Below are 20,974 nucleotides of genomic sequence, written 5' to 3'. Positions count from 1 at the left end.
CTTTACTGATTATAAAATCTATTTTAGCCCTTTAATGTAACTTGTTGATGAAAAATTCTTTTAGCCTGCCTTGAACCAATGTCTTTATATTCATTTCATTTCTGAAAGATAAATTCACCAAGTACAGAAATCAGGAGTGACCTTTCTGTTATTTCAGTACTTTAAAAATATGGTAGCACTGTCTTATGGTTTTCATGTGTTTTGATGTTTTTCTGTTCTCCTCTATATACTTTTCTTTCACATGGAAAAGCTCTTTCAGAATAAAGATGTAGCTTGGTAGTAGAATGCTTGACAAACACACATTTGCCTTGATTTGAATCCCCAGGATGAAAAAATGATAATAAATAAAAGCTTTTTCTATACAAATGTTTTAAAGATCTTTTCCTTTTGTTGTTGTCAGAAATTTGATCAAGACGGACCATAGCGACTATCTCAGTGTGTGTGTGTGTGTGTGTGTGTGTGTGTGTGTGTGTGTGTGTGTGTGTGTGTTTTGGTCAGTGTTATAGACTTAAAGTTTGTATCTTCCTTAAATTTTTAGGCTGAAATCTCAACTCCCAATGTGATAATATCATAAGGCGGGTCTTTGTGTAGTAAAAGGGGTTAAGATGACATCATTCATGAAAGGATTCAAGATTGGCGTAAGTGCCCTAAATGAAAAGAGAGCACTGGAGTCTCTCTGGGCTCTCTGCCATGCAAGAATACAAGGAGAACATGGCTATCTAATAGACAGGACAGGACTGTCTGAACCTGATCATTTTGATATCCTGCTCTCCAATGTCTAGACTGCAAAACTATGCACAATAAATTCCTGTTAATATCATAAACCCAGTTTGTGCTATTCTCTTGCAGAGGCAACAACTGATGAAGACAGGTGGGAAACACATACAGTTCAAAATCTGTACTTTCACACCTTTTGCCAGGATAGGGATTTGTTTCCATGAGTTCTGGTGTAGACCTGTTCCTTTTCTCCTCTCCTTCTTGGATGTATATGATACCATATGTGAATTTTCTTATAATCACAGAAGTTACTGAGAGTCTCTTAATTTCTCTTTACTAACTAGACAGTTTTCACAGTCTTCTTATTAGCTGGCCCATGGTCAATTACGCACAGTGGGGGAAGGCTGATGGGGTCACTGCATCACCCCCATGTAAGGGGACAAGTAGCAGTTTCCTCCAGAGTTCTGTTGACAGCTGAGGAAGAGGAGGATATTCATTATGCTGCATGGGGGATGGATTCCTGGCTCCCACTGGTTCCCTCGGGGAGAAGTTAAGGGGCTCTTCACTCCTAGATAGGATGTGAGTCCCAGTCCCTGGTCTTCTCTCACACTTCCACAATGGAGGGTTGAGGCACATGCTTTCTACCTCATAAGCATGGAAGTCTAAGATCCACTCTGAAGGTCATGACTTTTTCTGTATTTGTTTGGCTGCCCAAGAGTTATGTCTTCCAACTTGTCTGCTTCCCGGTCAGTTGTCTGGAAACAATAGCCATTTGTTGGACTTTCTTCCTCTGTGCCCATTGACATTTCTTTGGTTGTGGATTCTTCCGCTACATGTCTGTGATTTTAAGCCAAAAAGAAATGTAGGCAACTCACCATCTTGTCTGCTGTGGGGTTCTTTGTACACCTGCCATATTCTTCCCATCTTTAAACATCTCCTTTTGTATCTGTTATATAAAGCACCCAGGGGATTTACTTGTATTTAGTGGGAGGAAAGGGGAACTTCGTTTACTTTAGACATAAGGAAGCAGCAAGAGGCACTATTCTCTTGGAGATTTTTTTACTTTCTTGGGAGACATTTGACTTCACTTTCCATATTGAACATCTTGAGGAGTTAGACTTGGAGATGTCATTGTTCTTACTCCACACAGAGAATAAGCCAGGTCACCTAGATCAAAGTGCAGAATCTTTAGCACCAGAATAGGAAGAAGACTTAGATATGATTCACGTTTACCAGTGACCTCATGATATGCAAGGATGCTTTCCTCCATCAGCATTCCCCTTGATGGCCTTTCTACTTTCATTTGGAATGCTTCTACCTCAAAGATGGTGGTGTTATTTAAACCTGTATTTGTAAATAAAGAAGGACCGAAAGGATGCTGCCAGGGTTTACATCCTTTGCCTCCTGGAGGTCCAGCCCAAGTCACCCTTCCACCCACTTGACCCACAGGCAAGGCATTTAGGAGTTCAGCACCAGATCACAGGGAGAAGATCTTCAACATAGCTTGGGCACAAAGCTCTGAGGTTCCTCAGGGAAAAGAGACCCTCACTCAAAGCCATCTGAACCTCAAGGTCCTCTCTTTCTGGACCTGACATGGGGCTGGCATGACGGGAGACCTCAGGAAAGTCTCCAGGGCATTCTGCCCTGATCTTCATGAATGGCATCTGCCTTCTACCCACACTGATCTTCTCATCAAACATTTGCTGGCCACTCTCTTGGTGTTGTCTCCCTAATGAACTGTCTTTGTTTTCAAACTGGCCAGGCTGAGTGTTTTCCAAGTCTTTTTAACATTTTTGCTCCATTTAATGATAAATAGCATTGTAATTTGTTTTTCTTTTCCTACATTTTATTATAAAACTCTGGAGAAGGCAGGCACACCTACAACACATTACTTAGCAATCTCTACCATCTAATATTTCAGGTCATAGCTCTCAATTTTGGCCTTGCAGGAAACACAGAAAAACAAAATTCTGTCAAGCTCTTTATCATTTAACAGCAAGGAAGGTCTTTACTGTGCCTGCTAATAATGACTTTCTCATTTGTGTCTGGCTTCTCATCAGAATGGCCTTTGACTCCTCGGATTTCTACCCACATTTTGATCTGATCCCATGTGCATTCTCCATGTACATTTTAGCTTTCCCTACAGCTCTGTTCTCCTTCTGAGACCTCAAAAGAATTTCAAATGATGATTTCAGCAATACAGTCTCTCTCTTGAATCTGCTTCTACCTCTTGCAGAGGCTACCTCCTCCAAAACTGTGTCTACATTCCCAGGAACTGGTGACAGCCATATCCTGCCTGTTGTTATGAATTTTGATGTTGTTCAGCTGAGACAGGAACTGTAAAAGTCTCTGCCTGGTATTTTTATTTATTTATTTATTTATTTATTTATTTATTTATTAAAATTTTTTTTTTATTTTTCCAGACTGCATTTTGATTCACTGTACACAAATCAGGTACAACTTTTCATTTGTATGGTTGTACATAATGTAGATGCACACCATTCTTGTAATCATACATATACATAGGGTAATACTGTCTGTCTCATTCTACTATCTTTCCTTCCCCCACTCCCTCCTGCCCCATTTTCCTCTATACCATCCAAAGTTCCTTCATTCTTCTCTTCCCCTACCTATCACCCCCCTTCTCTATGTATCATCATCCACTTATCAGAGAAAACATTTGGCCTTTGGTTTTATTGGGCTTGGCCTATTTCACTTACCATGATATTTTCCAACTTCATCCATTCAGCAGCAAATGCCATAATTTTATTCTTCTTTATGGTTAAGTAATATTCCATTGTGTATACATATCACAGTTTCTTCACCCATTCATCTATTGAAGGGCATCTTGGTTGATTCCACAATCTAGCTATTATAAATTGAGTTGCTATGAATATTGATGTGACTACATCATGGTACTATGCCGATTTTAAGTCGTTTGGTTATAAACCAAGGAGTGTGACAGTTGGGTCAAATGGTGGGTCCATTCCAAGTTTTCTGAGGTATCTCCATACTGATTTCCAGAGTGGCTTCACCAATTTTCAACTCCACCAGCAATGTATGAGTGTGCCCTTTCCCGCATATCCTCACCAACACTTATTATTGCTTGTGTTCTTGATAATAGCCATTTTAATTGGAGTGAAAGGAAGAGTGATGCAGGAGGTATCACAATACTGACCTTAAACTCTACTATAGAGCATTAGTAACAAAATATTCCTGCTATTTTTGAGTAATAGACATTTGTTTCTCCCATTTCTGGGTTCTGGGAAGTCAGTTATCAAGGCACTGCCCCGTTCAGTGTCTGGCAAAAGCACTTTCCTCAATGACATTTTCTCCTGATGTCTTGTTGGGAAGAAATGGCTGAAGAGGGAACAGTTAAGTACTCATTTGGAGGAAAAGAAAAAAGAATAAGGCATCTCTCAGAAGCCCCTTTTAGGCATGAATGACATTCACAAACTCCCTCAAGGTGAATACCAGGATTCTGTATTCATCACTCGGTCCTGGATTCCTGTGAAAGCAAGGCACTCATAAGTAACATAGAAGGAAAAGAAGCAAGGGGAGGAGCAATCAGAGAATTTGAACACAAATGCAGTGTCATGGAACCAGGGAAGGAGAGTGTGCTAGGGGGGATATAGTTGTAAGCCCTGCCCCTCACTGCTAAGAAATATGTTCAGTAAGAATACTGAAAGATGTCTACTGATTGCAATAACCTGGGAGTCATCATGTCACAAAGAATAACGTTCTTCGCTTTGTCCTGCAAATGTCCTATGAGGACCTAAAGCAGAATGAATGCAAACTTGAAGACTTTCCATCTCTGCCTCCATTTGTGAGTGTGTGGTACTAGAGATTGAACAGCGAGCTCTGCACCATGGAGCTACATCCTCAGGCCTTTTCAGATTTATTTTGACACAGGGTCTGGCCAACTTGCTGAGACTGGCTTTGAAGTCGTGGCATGCCTGCTTCAGCCTCTTAAGTCTCTGGAATTATAGGTGTGTGCCACCAATCTCAGCTCGCTTCTACTTGCATCAATCTCCTTTAATCCTAGTCACCTAGGATTTCAGAAACAAGGCTGACATGATAAACATCTCATGAAGGGTTGAAGCTAACCCTGGACAATGGGAAAGTTTGTATGCCAACAAGGCCCATCTCACCTTTCCTGAGATAATGATGGACAGACCATGACAAATCGAGATCACCTGCTTGGCAGCTGTCAAAATCCTCCACCTGTGCAAGAACCCAACCCTGCCTCATAGCTCCCTTTATTTATGATATCAAAGTCACTGTAACATCTGAGGCTCTGTAAGTTAAAATACTGAACCAACCTTTGCTAAATATAGATACAGGTACTCTTGGCCAACGAAAGTCTATGAGTATGTAGGAGTGTACTCACATTCTCAAAGTGCACATGCCTTCAAAATGCAAAACCTAGGAGGAAACTAACCATGCAGATATCTTCCAAAATAGAATTATTAGTTGTGGTAGTCCTTTTCAGGTTAATATACAAGTACCAAATTTAAATGTGTATTTATTTATGTTATTTAATACTTATCAGCTGTATCAAAATCCTGTTAACAATGTCTGTTTCACTGTACTATGCTTCCTACCCCTATACACCTTCCCCTCCCTTCACTTCCCTCTACCTAATATAAAGTAACTCTGTTCTTTCCTAGCCAACCCCCCACTTATTGTGAATTAGTATTCCCATATCAGAAAAAATGTTTGACATTTGATTTTTGGGGTTTGGCTTATTTCATTTAGCATGATATTCTCCAACTCCATTCATTTATCAGCAAATGTCATTATTTCATTCTTCTTTAAAGCTTAGTAATATCCCACCATATTTAATATATATGTATATATAAATATATATGTGTGTGCATGTATATATATATATATACATCACATTTTCTTTATCCATTTATCTTTCAAAGGACACACCTAGGTTGATGTGATCCTACAGTATGTACCATCAGAAAAATGAGAAATTATACTCCATTTATGCCTGATTTATCAAAATGCACAAGTGCATTTTACTGTCATGTATAACTAATTAGAACACAGTTTTTAAAAATTTAAAAATCCTGTTAACAATGTTACATGTGGAGGGCTTCATTATTCTTCATATTGGGTTGAGAATTTAAAGTACTTTTGGAAGGATAATAAGGAGAGTTTGATTTATTTAAAAGTTGGCAAATATGGCTCATGAAATATTTTTTTGCTGCTTTATCCACAAAGAAAGGAAATTCAGGGAGGTTGAGGGTGTAGCTCAGTGGTAGAGCTGCTTGCCTACTATGCATAAAGCTCTGGGTTTTCTCCCCAGTACCAGTGAAGAAAGAAAGAACAAACACCCTAGAAAGGTTCTTTGGTTCCTATCAGAGATATGATATTTTTATAAAGACATTCAAATAGAATTGGGAAAATATCTATGAGAATTTGTTTTCTTATACTGATAAATAGAACTATATTTAAAAAGGTGCAAAGGTAAAACACTATAACATTTGCTAAAAGGCCTGATGCACCTGGGATAAGGTTCTTGCCCTATTCCATGTTAGGATGACCCCAAACAAGGGTAAGTTTAAACCAATTTAAACTTTGGTAAAAAGGATGTTTTCTCTTGTAATTATAATGGAATTCCAAAGTAGGAGGATATATAATACAAAAGTAAGTAAGGATCTGAGTAAATTTTAAAAGGTATTTAAAGTCTAGGAAAAGGTTTTTAAAAAGGAAATAAAATTTGTAAGATGTTGTATGGAATGGAATTGACAAATTATTATGGGTTTTGCAGAGGCTAAAAAGATATGAAATGTACATTGGTGTTATTATAAAGATTATGTTTCTTGGTTCTAAACTACTGTACAAACTGAATGTGTTTCTGCCCTTGTTTATTTCATTTTGTGTTTCCCTTTAAAACTTCATCACTTGTCCATTAGTGCTGTGTGGAAGTATAACTTCTAACAGAATGACTTAGCTTAAGATAATAAGTCTTCATCTACCAGACAGGCTAGTACCCTGAATCCCGATACACACAGATCCCAATTAAGTGGAAGGTAGAATAGTAAAATTGCAAAATTAAAATTTAGACCCACTATTCTTACTTTAATACTGGGGAAACCAGTCTTCTGGGTGTTCAAAAATCAAACCAAAATTTGGAAACTAAAGTGAAGGAAAATAAAAGGGCATGGAAAAAATAGCCAATTACTGGCCCTTGCCCTCTTAGGTTAGCCAGGACCCAGAGAAGGACAGTACCCTTCTAAGGGCCCTACAACTCTGGTGAGTCCCCAAACACCTAGGGAGGAAGGGATAGTGCGTACACTAGAGAACCAGAAGACAACCAGTGTACATTCTGCAGATAGGAGGGTAACTGGAGTGGGAAATGTCCCTAATACTTTCAAAGGAAGCCACATGTAGTCAGCAAGACTGACTTGTCCTTGCAGATGACACAATCAGAAAAGAAAGGACTCCAGAGACTCCTCAAAAATTTCTGAAAGCAACCTCTGAGGAGTGTTGACTGACCTTAAATGTAGGAAAGGAAGTTATTTTTTGTCCAGTGTGGGGGGTCACCTACTTGTCCTTGAACACCCAGCAGAAAGTGCAACCAGAGACAGGTGGACTAATATGAGGGTGGAAGAAAAGTTAAAGAATGCCATGTACGGGCAATTAAAAGGGAAGCACTGGTCCTTTGAAATGTAACTGGAGATGTGCACTCATCCACTCTTTGCAAAAGTCCAAAATTGATAGAGAAATTGTTCTTATACACAATTTCCTCACTCACAGGCTTTTCCACCAGGCACCTCTGCAGAGACACCTAAACTGATAGCTTAAACAAGGACCATTTATTCAGACAGAAACAAGAAAATGAGTGTATTCTTCTGACCTAAACATGTGGGGTGTTTTTAGTAATCCATGGAGGTATTTAGAAGGAGATATAACCCCTTTCATGATTTATGTAGTGGGGCATCTTCACATTTTGACATCCCCTGTACTCAGTTTTATAATTTAAAATGGATCTTCTACTTTCAGGCTTATGCATACGACCCTTTTTGATTATAGGCTTCAGCTATTGTCTAAAGACAAGTTTTCACTGAGCCAGACTGGATGATACTTCAGGCCCCTCAAGAGTGACTAATGGACACAAGCAGGAGGGAAATTAGAATAATCTTCACTTTTGCCTACAGGTGTCCAATGAGAAAAAACAGAGTTAAAGACTTGGCAATTCTGCCAACATTTGCAATCTTCTCCTTGCTCTGAGTCACCATGGATTCCTTGAACCAGGCCTGATCTGAAAATATCTTGGAATGAGCTGAAGCTATCACCACGTCGGCAGTGATTTTCCTAACATGACATGGCCCATCCTGACCAAGCAATAGGTGATTTTGGACAGAGCACACCTGGACAAGAACACCTGTGAAAAACAGCTGTGAAAAGCCTTTGGCTATTCGAACCCCCAAACTTACCTTTCTATTTCCCTTTCTATAAAAATCTCAGGATAAGTGGGTGTGGTACAACGTGCCTAATTTTAATAATTTGGCAAGAATTGAGTTAGTTTGAAGCCAGACTCAGCTATTATTCTTGACCCTTTCTCAAAATAAAAGAAATAAAAAGGGCTGGAGATGAAGTTTGGTGGAAAATGTTTCCTGATTCAATCCCCAAATAAAAAAATTACCAAATAAACAACAAAAAAATCCCAGGGTCATTGTCAGACCCAGGAAGGTAGGGCTAAGGACAAGGATACCCCTGTCTTTCTGAAGTAGCTGCACTGATCAAAGCTCCTTTCCTGATTTTCACCATTCCCTGTTGTGTTTGGTGTTTGGGGTGAGTGCCGGACCTGATTTCTTTGCATCCCAAGAGTAAGATCTGTGTCTGTTTACATGGCTCATTTACCTGGCAGTGAGCCATGGGAGTGGAAAATTGGGGAAAATCTTGGCTTATAGACGTGAAGACGCCTTCTGCTATTATCCTCTAACATTTTGACTAAATTGCTCAAATTGGGTGCTACTTAAGTGATGAATTGTGTCACTCCTCCCTCAACTCTGATCACCATCAAGAGTGTTGCTTTTTGCTCAGAGCAGGAAGAAGCAATTTGGCCCAGACCTTTGACTTCAAACCCAGTGCCAGCTGCACTCCCAGAAAGATCCATATGACCCCTGCCTCAGCCTGTCCCTGACACCTGAGCCACTGCAACTGCACTGGCCAGTATTGCAGGAACTGCAACTACCACCCCTCCACACCTTGGAAAGCAAAGTTGTGTTCAAGACTCCATCAATGGGAATAGGACACACAAGTTAGCACAGCTATTTTCCTTGGAGCTCAGAGCCAGGCCCACCCTGGTGAGAGAATGAAGAATAGACGAGACTCTGATTTGGAAGAATAAACAAAGGAGGTCTCCAAGAAAAAAAGAATGCATGAGGAAAATGCCAGGTACAAGACAGTAAATAAACCCAGGAGGACTGAGACAGAACACAGCACACCAACAAATCAGTCTCCAAAGACAGGTGAGCAGGAATGGATTTCAGCATATGGTTGAGAAAATTCTCTATATTGAAGACCAATGTGAAAAAAACAAAAGCAGTATAGAAATTGACCATGAAAACTGAAGGTTTTGAAAATTGTATTAGACCTACCCTTTCACTTGTATAATTGTGGTCAACCAATGATCAGTGATTTAAAATAGTTTGTACAAGAAATAAAGTCTGAACCCTATCCTAGAGAACATTCAGGAGAAGGGACAGAGCCTGGAAGAAGTCTTAGCAACATGAAGTTGCATGGGTCATTCTAGGGAATGTGTATCTTGTAGTTCATGTGGATTCCCAAGGGGAGTAGGTCACCCCTTTTGCTCCAGTAACCCCAAAGATATTCATAAGATTAGAATCTATAGCTTACCTGTGTTCTACAACACCATGGCATCTCCAATTATGGCCAGTTCTAGAGAATCCTGGACAACCTTTGTGATGCTGAACAAGCTGGGGGTTAACTTTCTATTACCACATGTTCAAGTGTGGTATCCTAACCCATTACAGCGTTGAGTTGAAATGACCTGTATATCAACATAATTTTGACTAAATATCCAACAAATGTGGAAGCTTGCATCATGAATGATGGAGTTTGGGCTACAATGACCAGAGAGAGTCACCATCTTTACTTCCAGATATAGGATCACCGCTGGCAAACATAGACAAGTGTGCCATACACTACTGTTTTCATTTATTTGCCATATACAACACCCAGTGGATGCACAGAGTCACAGTCTCATCAAACAGGCTGAAATTCAGTCCTAATATCTGTGAATGCACAACCAGTTTCCTTCAATACTGCTGCCCAAGTCACAGATTGTATCTTTCAGAAAAGAGACACTGACAACTTCATGCTCATTCTATCCTGCTGGCCTGAGGTCCCAAAGAGAAAGCAGGGATGCAGGACATCCTAGTGCATCAGGTGTGAGGTCACCCAGCTCAAAGGTTCCACTGTTCTGCTCCTCCTTATAAAGGGTGCTGCCCCGTTTCCCCACAGCACAGACTTGGGAGTAACTGCTGATCCTCCTTCAAGATGCTGGTAGTCCTGCTTACAGTGACCTTGCTGGCCCTGAGCCCAGCTGAGAGCTCAACTGAAGGTATAAGGAAATGTTGGAGGGAGGGTGGGGGGTTTTGGTTTGACTTTGCTTAGGGCCTAGGTGATGACCACACTACAGAGAGAGAGGGGAGAAGAGAAGGAAGGACATGAAAAGACACACTTCTTAGGACAAGGGTAAGAACAGTTATGTTCTCATTCCACATCAAGGCCTTAGCTTATATTTAAAGTATAATAGGAATGCCATAAAAATTTTTGGTCAGAGGAATGACAGGGTAAACTCGGATATGTAGGCTGACCTCTGTGTACTGTGAAGGACAAAATGGCAAATGGCAGTACCGAATGGGGCAGTCCAGTTGTGAAGACAGGATCACAATCAAAGGGGGAGTAGGTGCTGACAGCCTCCCTGTGCAGAGAAAGGAAGTATATGCACGTTAGAGCTGCTCAGACTTGGAAAATCAGACAATAATTTGATTCTGTCTGCATGAAGAGATAGAAATATCAGGGCCCGATCTTCATATTTTATTCCCGCCCACACTCAATAGTGCAACGGTGCTATAAGTAGTATATGTGATTCTGTGCCCAAATGTTTGCTGTTGGCTTCCCCACTTGAAAAACAAAACAAAACAAAACAAAACATGAAGACAAGCAACAGATTTAATGAAGAAAAGGGGAAATGCATGACAAAATGTGACATTGAAATACCCCAAATACTTAACAAATCGTCACAGCAAATTTTGAGGAATCATATCCAGGATGAGAGGGTTTTTGTTTTTTTGTTTTTTTTTTTTTGTTGTTTGTTTAGTAGAATTTATTCCATATCTGTACTTCATTTTTATTTTAACTCACTTTGACTAGAGGGTTTTTAAGCTCATTTAATTCTCAATTGGTTAATTCTTCCTATTTCCCCTTAGGAATTTTTCAGTTCTCCAAAGTTGTCATTATTTGAGGGAATTAGCAATTATTAGTTCTCAAAAATATATGGACAAACCCTCCCCAAAGCAGATTCTGGAGACCAGATGCAGGACCACCAACTCGAATAACAGGGAGCCCTGGCTTCCAAGACAAGGCTAGGCTGTCTGCTCCTCCAGGCAGAAATGACTACTGAGACATGATGCACAAATGGGAAAGTTAATGATGCACAAATGGGCAGCACAGCTGACATTTACTATTCTTTCATTATGTTTCTCATCTGTCTTTGGAGATATCCTAAACCTCAACTTTTGATATTAAAAAGCAAATGCTTGTTCCAGAGCCAGATGTGAGTTGTTCCACATGATTAGTGTACTGTTGAGAGGAATTCTTCATGAGGAAGGAGAGGTCATGTGAGAGTCTGGCAGTTGTAGGATTCTCCAGGTAGAAAGGGTCTGTGTGATGAGATCAGAGTTGGAAACAGCAAGGAGAGTTTTCCACAGCTAAGCTCATGTGTTCTTCTGCTGTATCCATACAGGTATTGATGAACAAAGTCAGAAGAAGCACCAGCAGCCTCAGGGAGCACCTGCTGCTGGTAATGGAAACCATGAGGAAGGTCCTGAGCAGGGACCACCTCAACAAGGAGGCCAACAGCAGCAGCAGCTGCAGCAGACAAATGCCACCCAGGGTCCTGGAAACCAACAGGGACCTCCTCAACAAGGAGGGCAGCAGCAGCCGCCAAGTGATTCCCCCAGTCCTGGAAACCAGCAAGGACCATCCCAACAAGGAGGCCAGGAGCAGCAGCAGCCAAATGCCACACTTGGTTCTGGAAACCAACAGGGATCACCTGAACAAGGAGGCCAGGAGCAGCAGCAGCCAAATGCCACACTTGGTTCTGGAAACCAACAGGGATCACCTGAACAAGGAGGCCAGCAGCAGCAGCAGCAGCAGCAGCAGCAGCAGCAGCAGACCAATGCCACCCAGGGTCCTGGAAACCAACAGGGACCATCCCCACAAGAAGGCCAGCAGCAGCAGCAGCAGCAGCAGCAGCAGCAGCAGCAGCAGACCAATGCCACCCAGGGTCCTGGAAACCAACAAGGACCACCCGAACAAGAAGGCCAGCAGCAGCAGCAGCAGACCAATGCCACCCATGATCCTGTAAACCAACAAGGACCACCCCAACAAGAAGGTCAGCAGCAGCAGCAGCCAAATGCCACCCATGGTCCTGGAGAGCAGCAGCAATCACCTCAACAAGGTAGCCAGCAGCAGCAGCAGCAGCAGCAGCAGCAGCAGCAGCAGCAGCTAAATGCCCCCCCTTATCCTGGGAACAAGAAGGGGTCTCAACTAGAAAGGCAGCAGCAGCAGCAGCTAAATGGCCCCCCTTATCCTGGGAACAAGAAGGGGTCTCAACTAGAAAGGCAGCAGCAGCAGCAGCAGCTAAATGGCCCCCCTTATCCTGGGAACAAGAAGGGGTCTCAACTAGAAAAGCAGCAGCAGCAGCAGCAGCAGCCACCAAATGCCCCCACTGGTCCTGGAAACCTGAAGGGGTCTCAACTAGGAGGCCAGCAGCAGCAGCAGGAGGAGGAAACAAATGGCCCCCTTGGTCCTGGAAACCAACAGGGATCACCTCAACAAGGAGGCCAGCAGCAGAAGCAGCAGCAGAAGCAGCAGCAGCAGCAGCAGAAGCAGCAGCAGCAGAAGCAGCAGAAGCAGCAGCAGCAGCAGCAGAAGCAGCAGCAGAAGCAGCAGCAGCAGCAGCAGAAGCAGCAGCAGAAGCAGCAGAAGCAGCAGCAGAAGCAGCAGCAGCAGCAGAAGCAGCAGCAGAAGCAGCAGCAGCAGAAGCAGCAGCAGAAGCAGCAGCAGCAGCAGCAGCAGAAGCAGCAGCAGAAGCAGCAGAAGCAGCAGCAGAAGCAGCAGCACCAGCAGCAGCACCAGCAGCAGCAGCAGCACCAGCAGCAGCAGCAGCACCAGCAGCAGCAGCACCAGCAGCAGCAGCACCAGCAGCACCTGCAGCAGCAACACCAGCAGCAGCAGCACCAGCAGCACCTGCAGCAGCAGCACCAGCAGCAGCCAAGTCGGCCTCTTCGTCCTGTAAACTCACGATGACTGTTCTAATCAGGAGGTATTCATAAGAATCATCCCCCATTTCATCCTGGATGACTCTAGAACCACCACCATCTTCCCCAAGGATAGACCATGAAGCCCCCCACAAGGCCTATCACCCCCATAATCCAAATTCAATGACACCTAAGTTGTAGTTCAATCTCCAGAAAAGGCCCTTGATACTTTACTTACCAAGTTCAGTGTGCCAAAACATCTGTTGATACATGGGGAAATTACATGGTAGTGAAGCCCCTTTCTAAATATTCCTGATCAGATAAGCTGGGGTAGGATAGGAAGACACTTTAGTGTTAAGAAGCGCTACAAGGTAATTCTCATTTTCAGCAGCACTGCCCTAAATTTTCCTTCTTCCAAATGATCTCCTGTCTTCTTGTTGGTTCCTTTAAGCACAGCAGTGATCCTGTGATCCTCAGCCTATTTGCTCAACTCAGTGACTTCTCTTTTCACGGTGGCCCCTGATTACTCTTGGCTCAGTTCTATCTCTGCACAGCACTCAGATTCAGAACCCCTGACAAATGATATTCAAATCTATGTTCCTCATTGTCACATAGCTTCCAAAATTCTAGTGCCAAATTGATCTATGCTCATGTTAAAAAGTAGCCTAGCTGAAGAGAGAGTATGAAGCCAAGTCTGAAAGACATATTCTTTCTTCTTTCCTACTTGTCTCACCAAAGCCATGATCATAATTTCTTTTTGACATCTTCTTGGAAACATTTATGGGTACATAGGTTCATCATCCTTTTTCTCTAGCATTTGATACCATAAATTATATGGAGATCTGTACATTGCTCATCTCAAATAACATGATTCTTAGAAAATTTTCACTAGCCAGACAGAGTGACCCACATCTGTAATCCCAGTGACTTGGGAGGCTGAGGCATAGGATTGCAAGTTTGAGGCCAGCCTTAGCAACTTAGCATCTTAGTGAGACTCTCAGCAACTTAGTAAGACCCTGCCTTAAAATGAAAATTAAATAGGACTGGGGATGAGGCTCCGTGGTAACATACCCCTGGGTTCAATACCCATTATAAAAAAAAAAAAAAAAAAAAAAAACCTTTCATTTTAGTTCCCATACATAACAGATATTGCTGGCCTGCCTGCCTGTCCACCTACCTTTCTCCTTTCCTTCCTCATTCCTATCTTCCACTGTCTTCATTCCTCCCTCATCGCCTTCCTTTCCTAATTTAATCCTCTCTTTCTTTATATCTGTCTTGTGTTTTTCCTTATATTTATGATATTTACAACTGTATTATATTCCATTGTGAGACTTGTCATGCCTTCTTTAACCAAACCCTGTTGGCGCACCCTTATTTTAATTTTTCTATTATAGCTACTTTCTGCAGTGACCCTCTGAACATGTAGCCTTGATCATTTTCAGTAGCAACCAGAAGATAAATAAGTTAAGAATTATCCTCATTTCCACATGTTAAAAATCCAAATTTAAAGCACATTATGCACTAGGTACCTAATAAGAACAAATACTGAAATAAGGGGGGGAAAGGGAGAAGGACAAGGGGAAGAGGGAGGGGAGGCGGGCTGTGGCCTGCCTCTCTTGGGTGACAGCAACAAGTGATCATCAGTTTTCTCCCACATCAAGTCTCCCCTGTAACCTTCCATGTTTGTTTCAGATGCCAAAGGAGAAGATGATGTCCTTCAGACAATTATGCCATCGGAACAAGGTGGTCATAACTGTCTCTTTCATATTTCAATAAAATAATCAGCATGCCATTTCTGATTTCTGTCTCTCTTTCTGGGAACTGGACAGTCTGGAATTAGGGGTTTATGAGCACAATGTAAGAAACCCAGGACCCCTTCCCACAGGCACTTCCAACAAGTTTCCCAACTCCTTCATCCACAAGCCAGTTGCCAGGCAGAAGACTTCCATTTTCCCCTGACATTCCTGGATTCTGTACAACAAAAGGACCTTCAAAAATTATTTTCAGAATTTTGTAAAATTCTTTTATTTTTAGTAAAAGGAGGAATACATAGCAAATGCAAAGAATTTGCAGAGGTTGTAGAGTACTTAAAATTTCCAGGTTTCATTGGATACAAATGCCCTTATAGGCTGCCTTTGACTGGAGCCCCTTTCTCTTTTCCCATTGCTCAGTTCTGACTTTCCCAAAGTCCCCCAATGTTCTTTATGCAAACCTGAGTGAATTTCATAAAAGAAACAGCATGGTCAATTTTAAGGGGTGAGGAATTTGGAATCCTTTAGGCCTCATTTTATGATCTACCTTGGGTGAACTCAGTTGTAGAGTACTTCCCTACTACATGAGAGGTCCTGGCTTCAATGCCCAGCACCACAAAAAACAAACAAACAAACAATTATCTTTATTCTTTTAGTCTCTGGATACCCAGTAAGCTAATATTCTCAAAACTTTGAATGATGACATCATACAAGGACATATTAGATTTTTAGGAATTTCATATTATTTGAAACACATAGTCATCTGATATCTCTGTGACTCAATGAATGCAAAACATCATTTCTCATTCCTGTGCATATTTAGACAAATCAAATAATCCTAATTATTTTAACATCTTTCTTTTTATAAGGAGAAAAAACAAAGTTCTGGGATATTCCAAGACCCCCAGGAAGCTTTCAAAATTAGTGTGAGCACAAGACATCCAAACCCAGCATTTGATCTTGAAATGTTGTCAAAAATACCAAAAGACCAAGAACACATCAGTGAATAAAATTTCAGTGCACAGTTCACTGTGAAGCAATACTAAAGTATTGGACAGTTCAATGAATTTTCCACCTGAACAGCATAACCCTACAGTAATAGGGAATCAGGAGCAAACTCACCTTCAAAAGGAGACTCCTGTTTTACAAATGGAACAGAATGGGGACTATGGAAGGGGCCAGAGAACTTTTCAGAGGTCAAAGATTGATGACAAGATGACAGAATCCCAAGACCTCATCCTTTAACAGCTGAAACAAAGGTTCAGACATCAAAGTTGGACTTACTAACTTCAAATTGTCCTTCATTACCTGCAAGTTCATCAAGAATGCCAGGTGAAGCTGGGTATGGATATGCACACCTGTAATCTCAGTGACTCAGGAGTCTGAGGCAGGAGTTCAAAGCCAGTCTCAGCAATGGCAAGGCACTAAGCAATTCAGTGAGATCCTGTCTTTAAATAAAATACAAAATAGGACTGTAGAGGTAGCTCAGTGGTTGAGTGCCCCTGAATTCAATCCCCGGTACCCACTCCCCAAAAAATGGAATGCCAGAAGAACTCATTTTGGAAAATAGAATGTCTCATGTCATTAGAGGTGTCTACAAAGAAAAGGATAATGAAGACCTGAGAGTTAATTGCCCTGTGCCTGCAAAGGATGAACAGAGTGCACTTCTGCTCAGCAACTCAATATGAGTGCCAGTTCTTCATGTGCAGCTGAGCTTCCTGCATTAAGCACAACTCAGCAAGAAAAGTATCTAATAGAGGAATCCACAGTTTAGAAGGATGTCTCAATCAGATGACAACTAGTTTCTTCCCAAGGCACTGCAAAGACATCACAGGTTAATGCTGCTTCACCAAGTAATACTAACATAAATGCATCTGGAGCTGTGACCCTACAGGAACCTCAAAAGTTGTTATGATGGAGTGTGCCAGAAGTCCCCTAAAGGGCCAGTTCCAGTTCTTGGGCAGCCACTACAGGAATTTCACTCCAATGTTGTGTCCCCACCAAAAGTGAAAAGACACGAGCTCCTGAGAAGTCCACTGAGAAACCACACGAGAAACCGAAAGCAAGGGCACGTAAGGATTATTCTGGCCTCTGAGGCAATACCATTCCCAGGGCAGCAGCTGGAATAACCAGGGGACAGAGACACCAGTTTAGCCATAGGGCTATACCTCAGGGAATGACTTGATGTTATGGCAAAGAGCGATATGTGCCACCCAGGTCACCAAAGTAAAGTCAAACAAAGAAAACTATTCAAAAACTTGCTCTCTTCCCATTAAACTTGAGCTGTGGCTATATTGAACTGTTTTGGAGGGGAGTGGGTAGCTAGGAAGGAAACAAAGCAGGTCCTAAAATCATTATGTATTTTGGAATTGTGAGGAGAAGAATCCCCAGATTCATCTCCAAAGTGATTTTAAAATGCTGGAGGATTCCAGTGTGTGTGTGTGTGTGTGTGTGTGTATGTAATATGTATATTCAGCGTGTGTGTGAATATATAATATATTGACAATATATTATATATATATATATAATATAATTTTAATTTGCAAAGATTTTCCACCTGGAATCAATTATGAGGGTTCAGATTTAGCTTGAGAAATTAACAAACAAACAAAAGAACCAGTATGCATCCTTCAGTATAGGAGATGAGGAAGTGAGAGAAAATATTTTTTGAAGAAGCATTTCTGTAAAAGTTAGAAATTGCTTTTTAAAATCTATTTAAAATTTGGCGGGAGAATGTCATCTCTGATTAAATGGGCCTGTAATGCAGAGATCAGTGACTGGGGTGTCTATGGGTGTATGCAAGAGTGATTTAAGCCAAATCTGTTGTAATGTTAGTAAATGATTTAAAAGCTGAATATAACACTTGAGTAGATTTTTATTCTAGTTTGAAATTTAGGCTGTCTTGTCAACCTTATTAATATTTCATCAGTAGGTTGTTATGCTCAGTCTGTACTTGGAGATATGACTACTAATCAGTTTGATACTCAAGGAAAGAATGGGTGCTATTCAAAAAAATTGAAAATTTCATCTTGGACCTGAAGTGATAAATCAAATGGATTTCAGAGGTTTTAAACACCTTGCTATTTACTCCTCCTGCCCCAGGATAAGGAAACAAAACGTTTTTGCTACTTCATTTTTTTACTCTTTGTTTTTTGACCGCATTCCCCAAAAGCAAAATAACCAACCAGTTTCTGAACTGTATGTTTCTATCTCATTTAATTATTCCAGTCAAATCATATAACAGTTATAAATTTGGGAATTTAACCTTGAAATATTTCATTCTTCCGTTCACATACTCAGAATATTAGATTCCAAAAGGTGAGGCAGACTGACCCTCCAGGAATGTATTTGTTTAGTGTTAAAGATGAAACAATGTAACTGACTTTTGAAGTATTAAATAGTATAGAAGTAAAGAAAAAATTTATAGAGGCTTAATTTGGGGAAAACATTTTTCTGTTTACAGGATATTCAACTCCTTGTTTCCTTCCTTTTCTCAAAAAAAAAAAAAAAAACAGTGACAATTTGGGCCTACTCTTTCTTCTATTAGGCACAGGGTCTCTGTTCTTTGATCCACTTTGAGTTGAGTCTCATGCAAGGTGAGAGATAGAGGATTAATTTCATTTTGCTACATGTGACTTTCTATTTTTTCCAGCACCATTTGTTGAAGAGGCTATCTTTGCTCCAGTGAATGTTTTTGGCACCCTTGTCTAATATGAGATAACTGTATTTGTGTGAGTTTGTCTCCATGTGTTCTATTCTGTAAATGGTTCTACATGTCTGTTTTGGTGCCAATATCATGCTGTTTTTGTTACTATAGCTCTGTAGTATAGTTTAAGGTCTTGTATTGTGATGACTTCTGCTTTACTCTTCCTGCTAAGGATTGCTTTGGCTATGCTGGGTCTCTTATTTTTCCAAATGTATTTCATGGTTGTTTTTTCTAGCTCTGTGAAGAATGTCCTTGGGATTTTAATAGGAGTTGCATTAAATCTGTATAATGCTTTTGGTAGTATGGCCATTTTGACAATAGTAATTCTGTCTATACAGGAGGATGGGAGATCTTTTCATTCGCTAAGGTCTTCTTCAATTTCTTTCTTTAGTGTTCTGTAGTTCTCATTGCAGAGGTCTTTCACCTCTTTTGTTAGATTAATTCTCAATTATTTTATTTTATTTTTGGTGGCTATTGTAAATGGGGTAGTTTTCCTGATTCTCTTTCATCACTGATGTGCACATGACTTCCTTAACAAAACCTCTAAAGTGCAAGAAATAAAATCAAGAATCAATAAATGGGATGGATTTAAATTAAAAAGCTTCTTCCCAGCAAAAGAAACAATCAATAATGTGAAGAAAGAACCTGCAGATTGGGAAAAAATCTTTACCACATGCACATCAGATAAAGCATTAATCCCTAGGATATATAAAGAACTCAAAAAACCAAGGACAATGTTGAATAGAAGTAGTGAAAGAGGGCATCCCTGCTTTGTTCCAGTTTTTAGGGGGAATACTTTCAGTTTTTCTCCATTTAGAATGATGTTGTCCATGGGCTTACCACAGATAACCTTTACAATGTTGAGCTATGTTCCTACTATACCTATTTTTTCTAGGGTTTTGAACATGAATGGATGCTGTATTTTATCAAATACTTTTTCTGCATCTGTTGAAATAATCATGTGATTCTTAACTTTAAGTCTGTTGATGTGTTGAATTACATTTATTGATTTCTGGATGTTCAATCAGCCTTGCAACCCTGGGTTGAAACCCACTTGATCATGGCACACAATGTACTTGAAACTCTAGCCAGAGCAATTAGACAGACCAAAGAAATTAAAGGAATACGAATAGGAAAAGAAGAACTCAAACTACCCCTATTTGCCGATGACATGATTCTATATTTAGAGAAGCCAAAAAATTTCACAGAAAACTTCTAAAAGTCATAAATAAATTCAGTAAAGTGGCAGGATATAAAATCAATGCTCATAAATCTAATGCATTTTTATGCTTAAGTGATGAATTCTCTGAAAGAGAAATTAGGAAAACTATCCCATTCACAATAACCTCAAAAAAATGTGGGAATCAATCTAACAAAAGAGGTGAAAGACCTCTACAATGAGAACTACCGAACACTAAAGAAAGAAATTAAAGAAAACCTTAGAAGATGGAAAGATATGCCATGTTCTTGAATTACTCTTGTCAAAATGGCCATATTACAAAAAGTGCTATACAGTTTTAATGCAATTCCAATTAAAATTCCAATGATGTACCTCACAGAAATAGAGCAACCATACATGAAATTCATTTGGAAGAAAAAGAGACCCAGAAAGCTAAAGTAATCCTTAGCAGGAAGAGAGAAGCAAGGGGTATCACAATACCAGAACTTCAACTATACTACAGAGCAATAGTAACAAAAACAGCATGGTATTGGCACCAAAATAGACAGGTAGATCAATGGTACAGAATAAAGGACACAGACACAAACCCAAATAAATACAATTTTTTTTTATATTAGACAAAGGTGCCAAAAACACATAATGGAGCAAAGAAAGACTGTTCAACAAATGGTGCTGGGAAAACTGGAAACTCATATGCAGCAAAATGAAACTTAACCCCTATCTCTCACCCTGCACAGAACTCAACTCAAAATGGATCAAGGACCTTGGAATCAGACCAAAGACCCTGCACCTTATAGAAGAAAAAGTAGGTCCAAATCTTCAAGTTGTTGGCTTAGGATCAGACTTCCTTAACTGGACTCCCATAGCACAAGAAATAAAAGCAGAAATCAATAATTGGGATACATTCAAACTAAAAAGTTTTTTCTCAGCAAAGGAAACTATCAATAATGTGAAGAGAGAGCCTACAGAGTGGGAGAAAATATTTGTCACACATACCTCAGATACAGCACTAATCTCCAGAATGTATAAAGAACTCAAAAAACTCTACACCAAGAATACAAATAACCCAATCAACAAATGGGCTAAG

General features: G+C 40.5%; 1 protein-coding gene across 1 annotated transcript; it reads left to right on the top strand.

The window, feature by feature from the left end:
- Window positions 1–11,800: 11,800 nt before the first annotated feature.
- Window positions 11,801–14,788, top strand: LOC306662237 (uncharacterized protein; the record flags this gene model as incomplete). Its single annotated transcript, XM_079141764.1, has 3 exons — window positions 11,801–12,121; window positions 12,274–12,448; window positions 12,542–14,788. 3 exons carry the CDS (start codon window positions 11,801–11,803, stop codon window positions 13,297–13,299), a joined length of 1,254 nt encoding a protein of 417 aa, XP_078997890.1. The 3' UTR covers window positions 13,300–14,788.
- Window positions 14,789–20,974: the final 6,186 nt, after the last annotated feature.

The sequence above is a fragment of the Sciurus vulgaris genome, assembly GCF_902686455.1.
Source record: "Sciurus vulgaris genome assembly, chromosome: 5".
Taxonomy (NCBI): Eukaryota; Metazoa; Chordata; class Mammalia; order Rodentia; family Sciuridae; genus Sciurus; species Sciurus vulgaris.
Note: the sequence above shows the minus strand (reverse complement) of the source record. Positions and strands in the feature narration are given on the sequence as shown.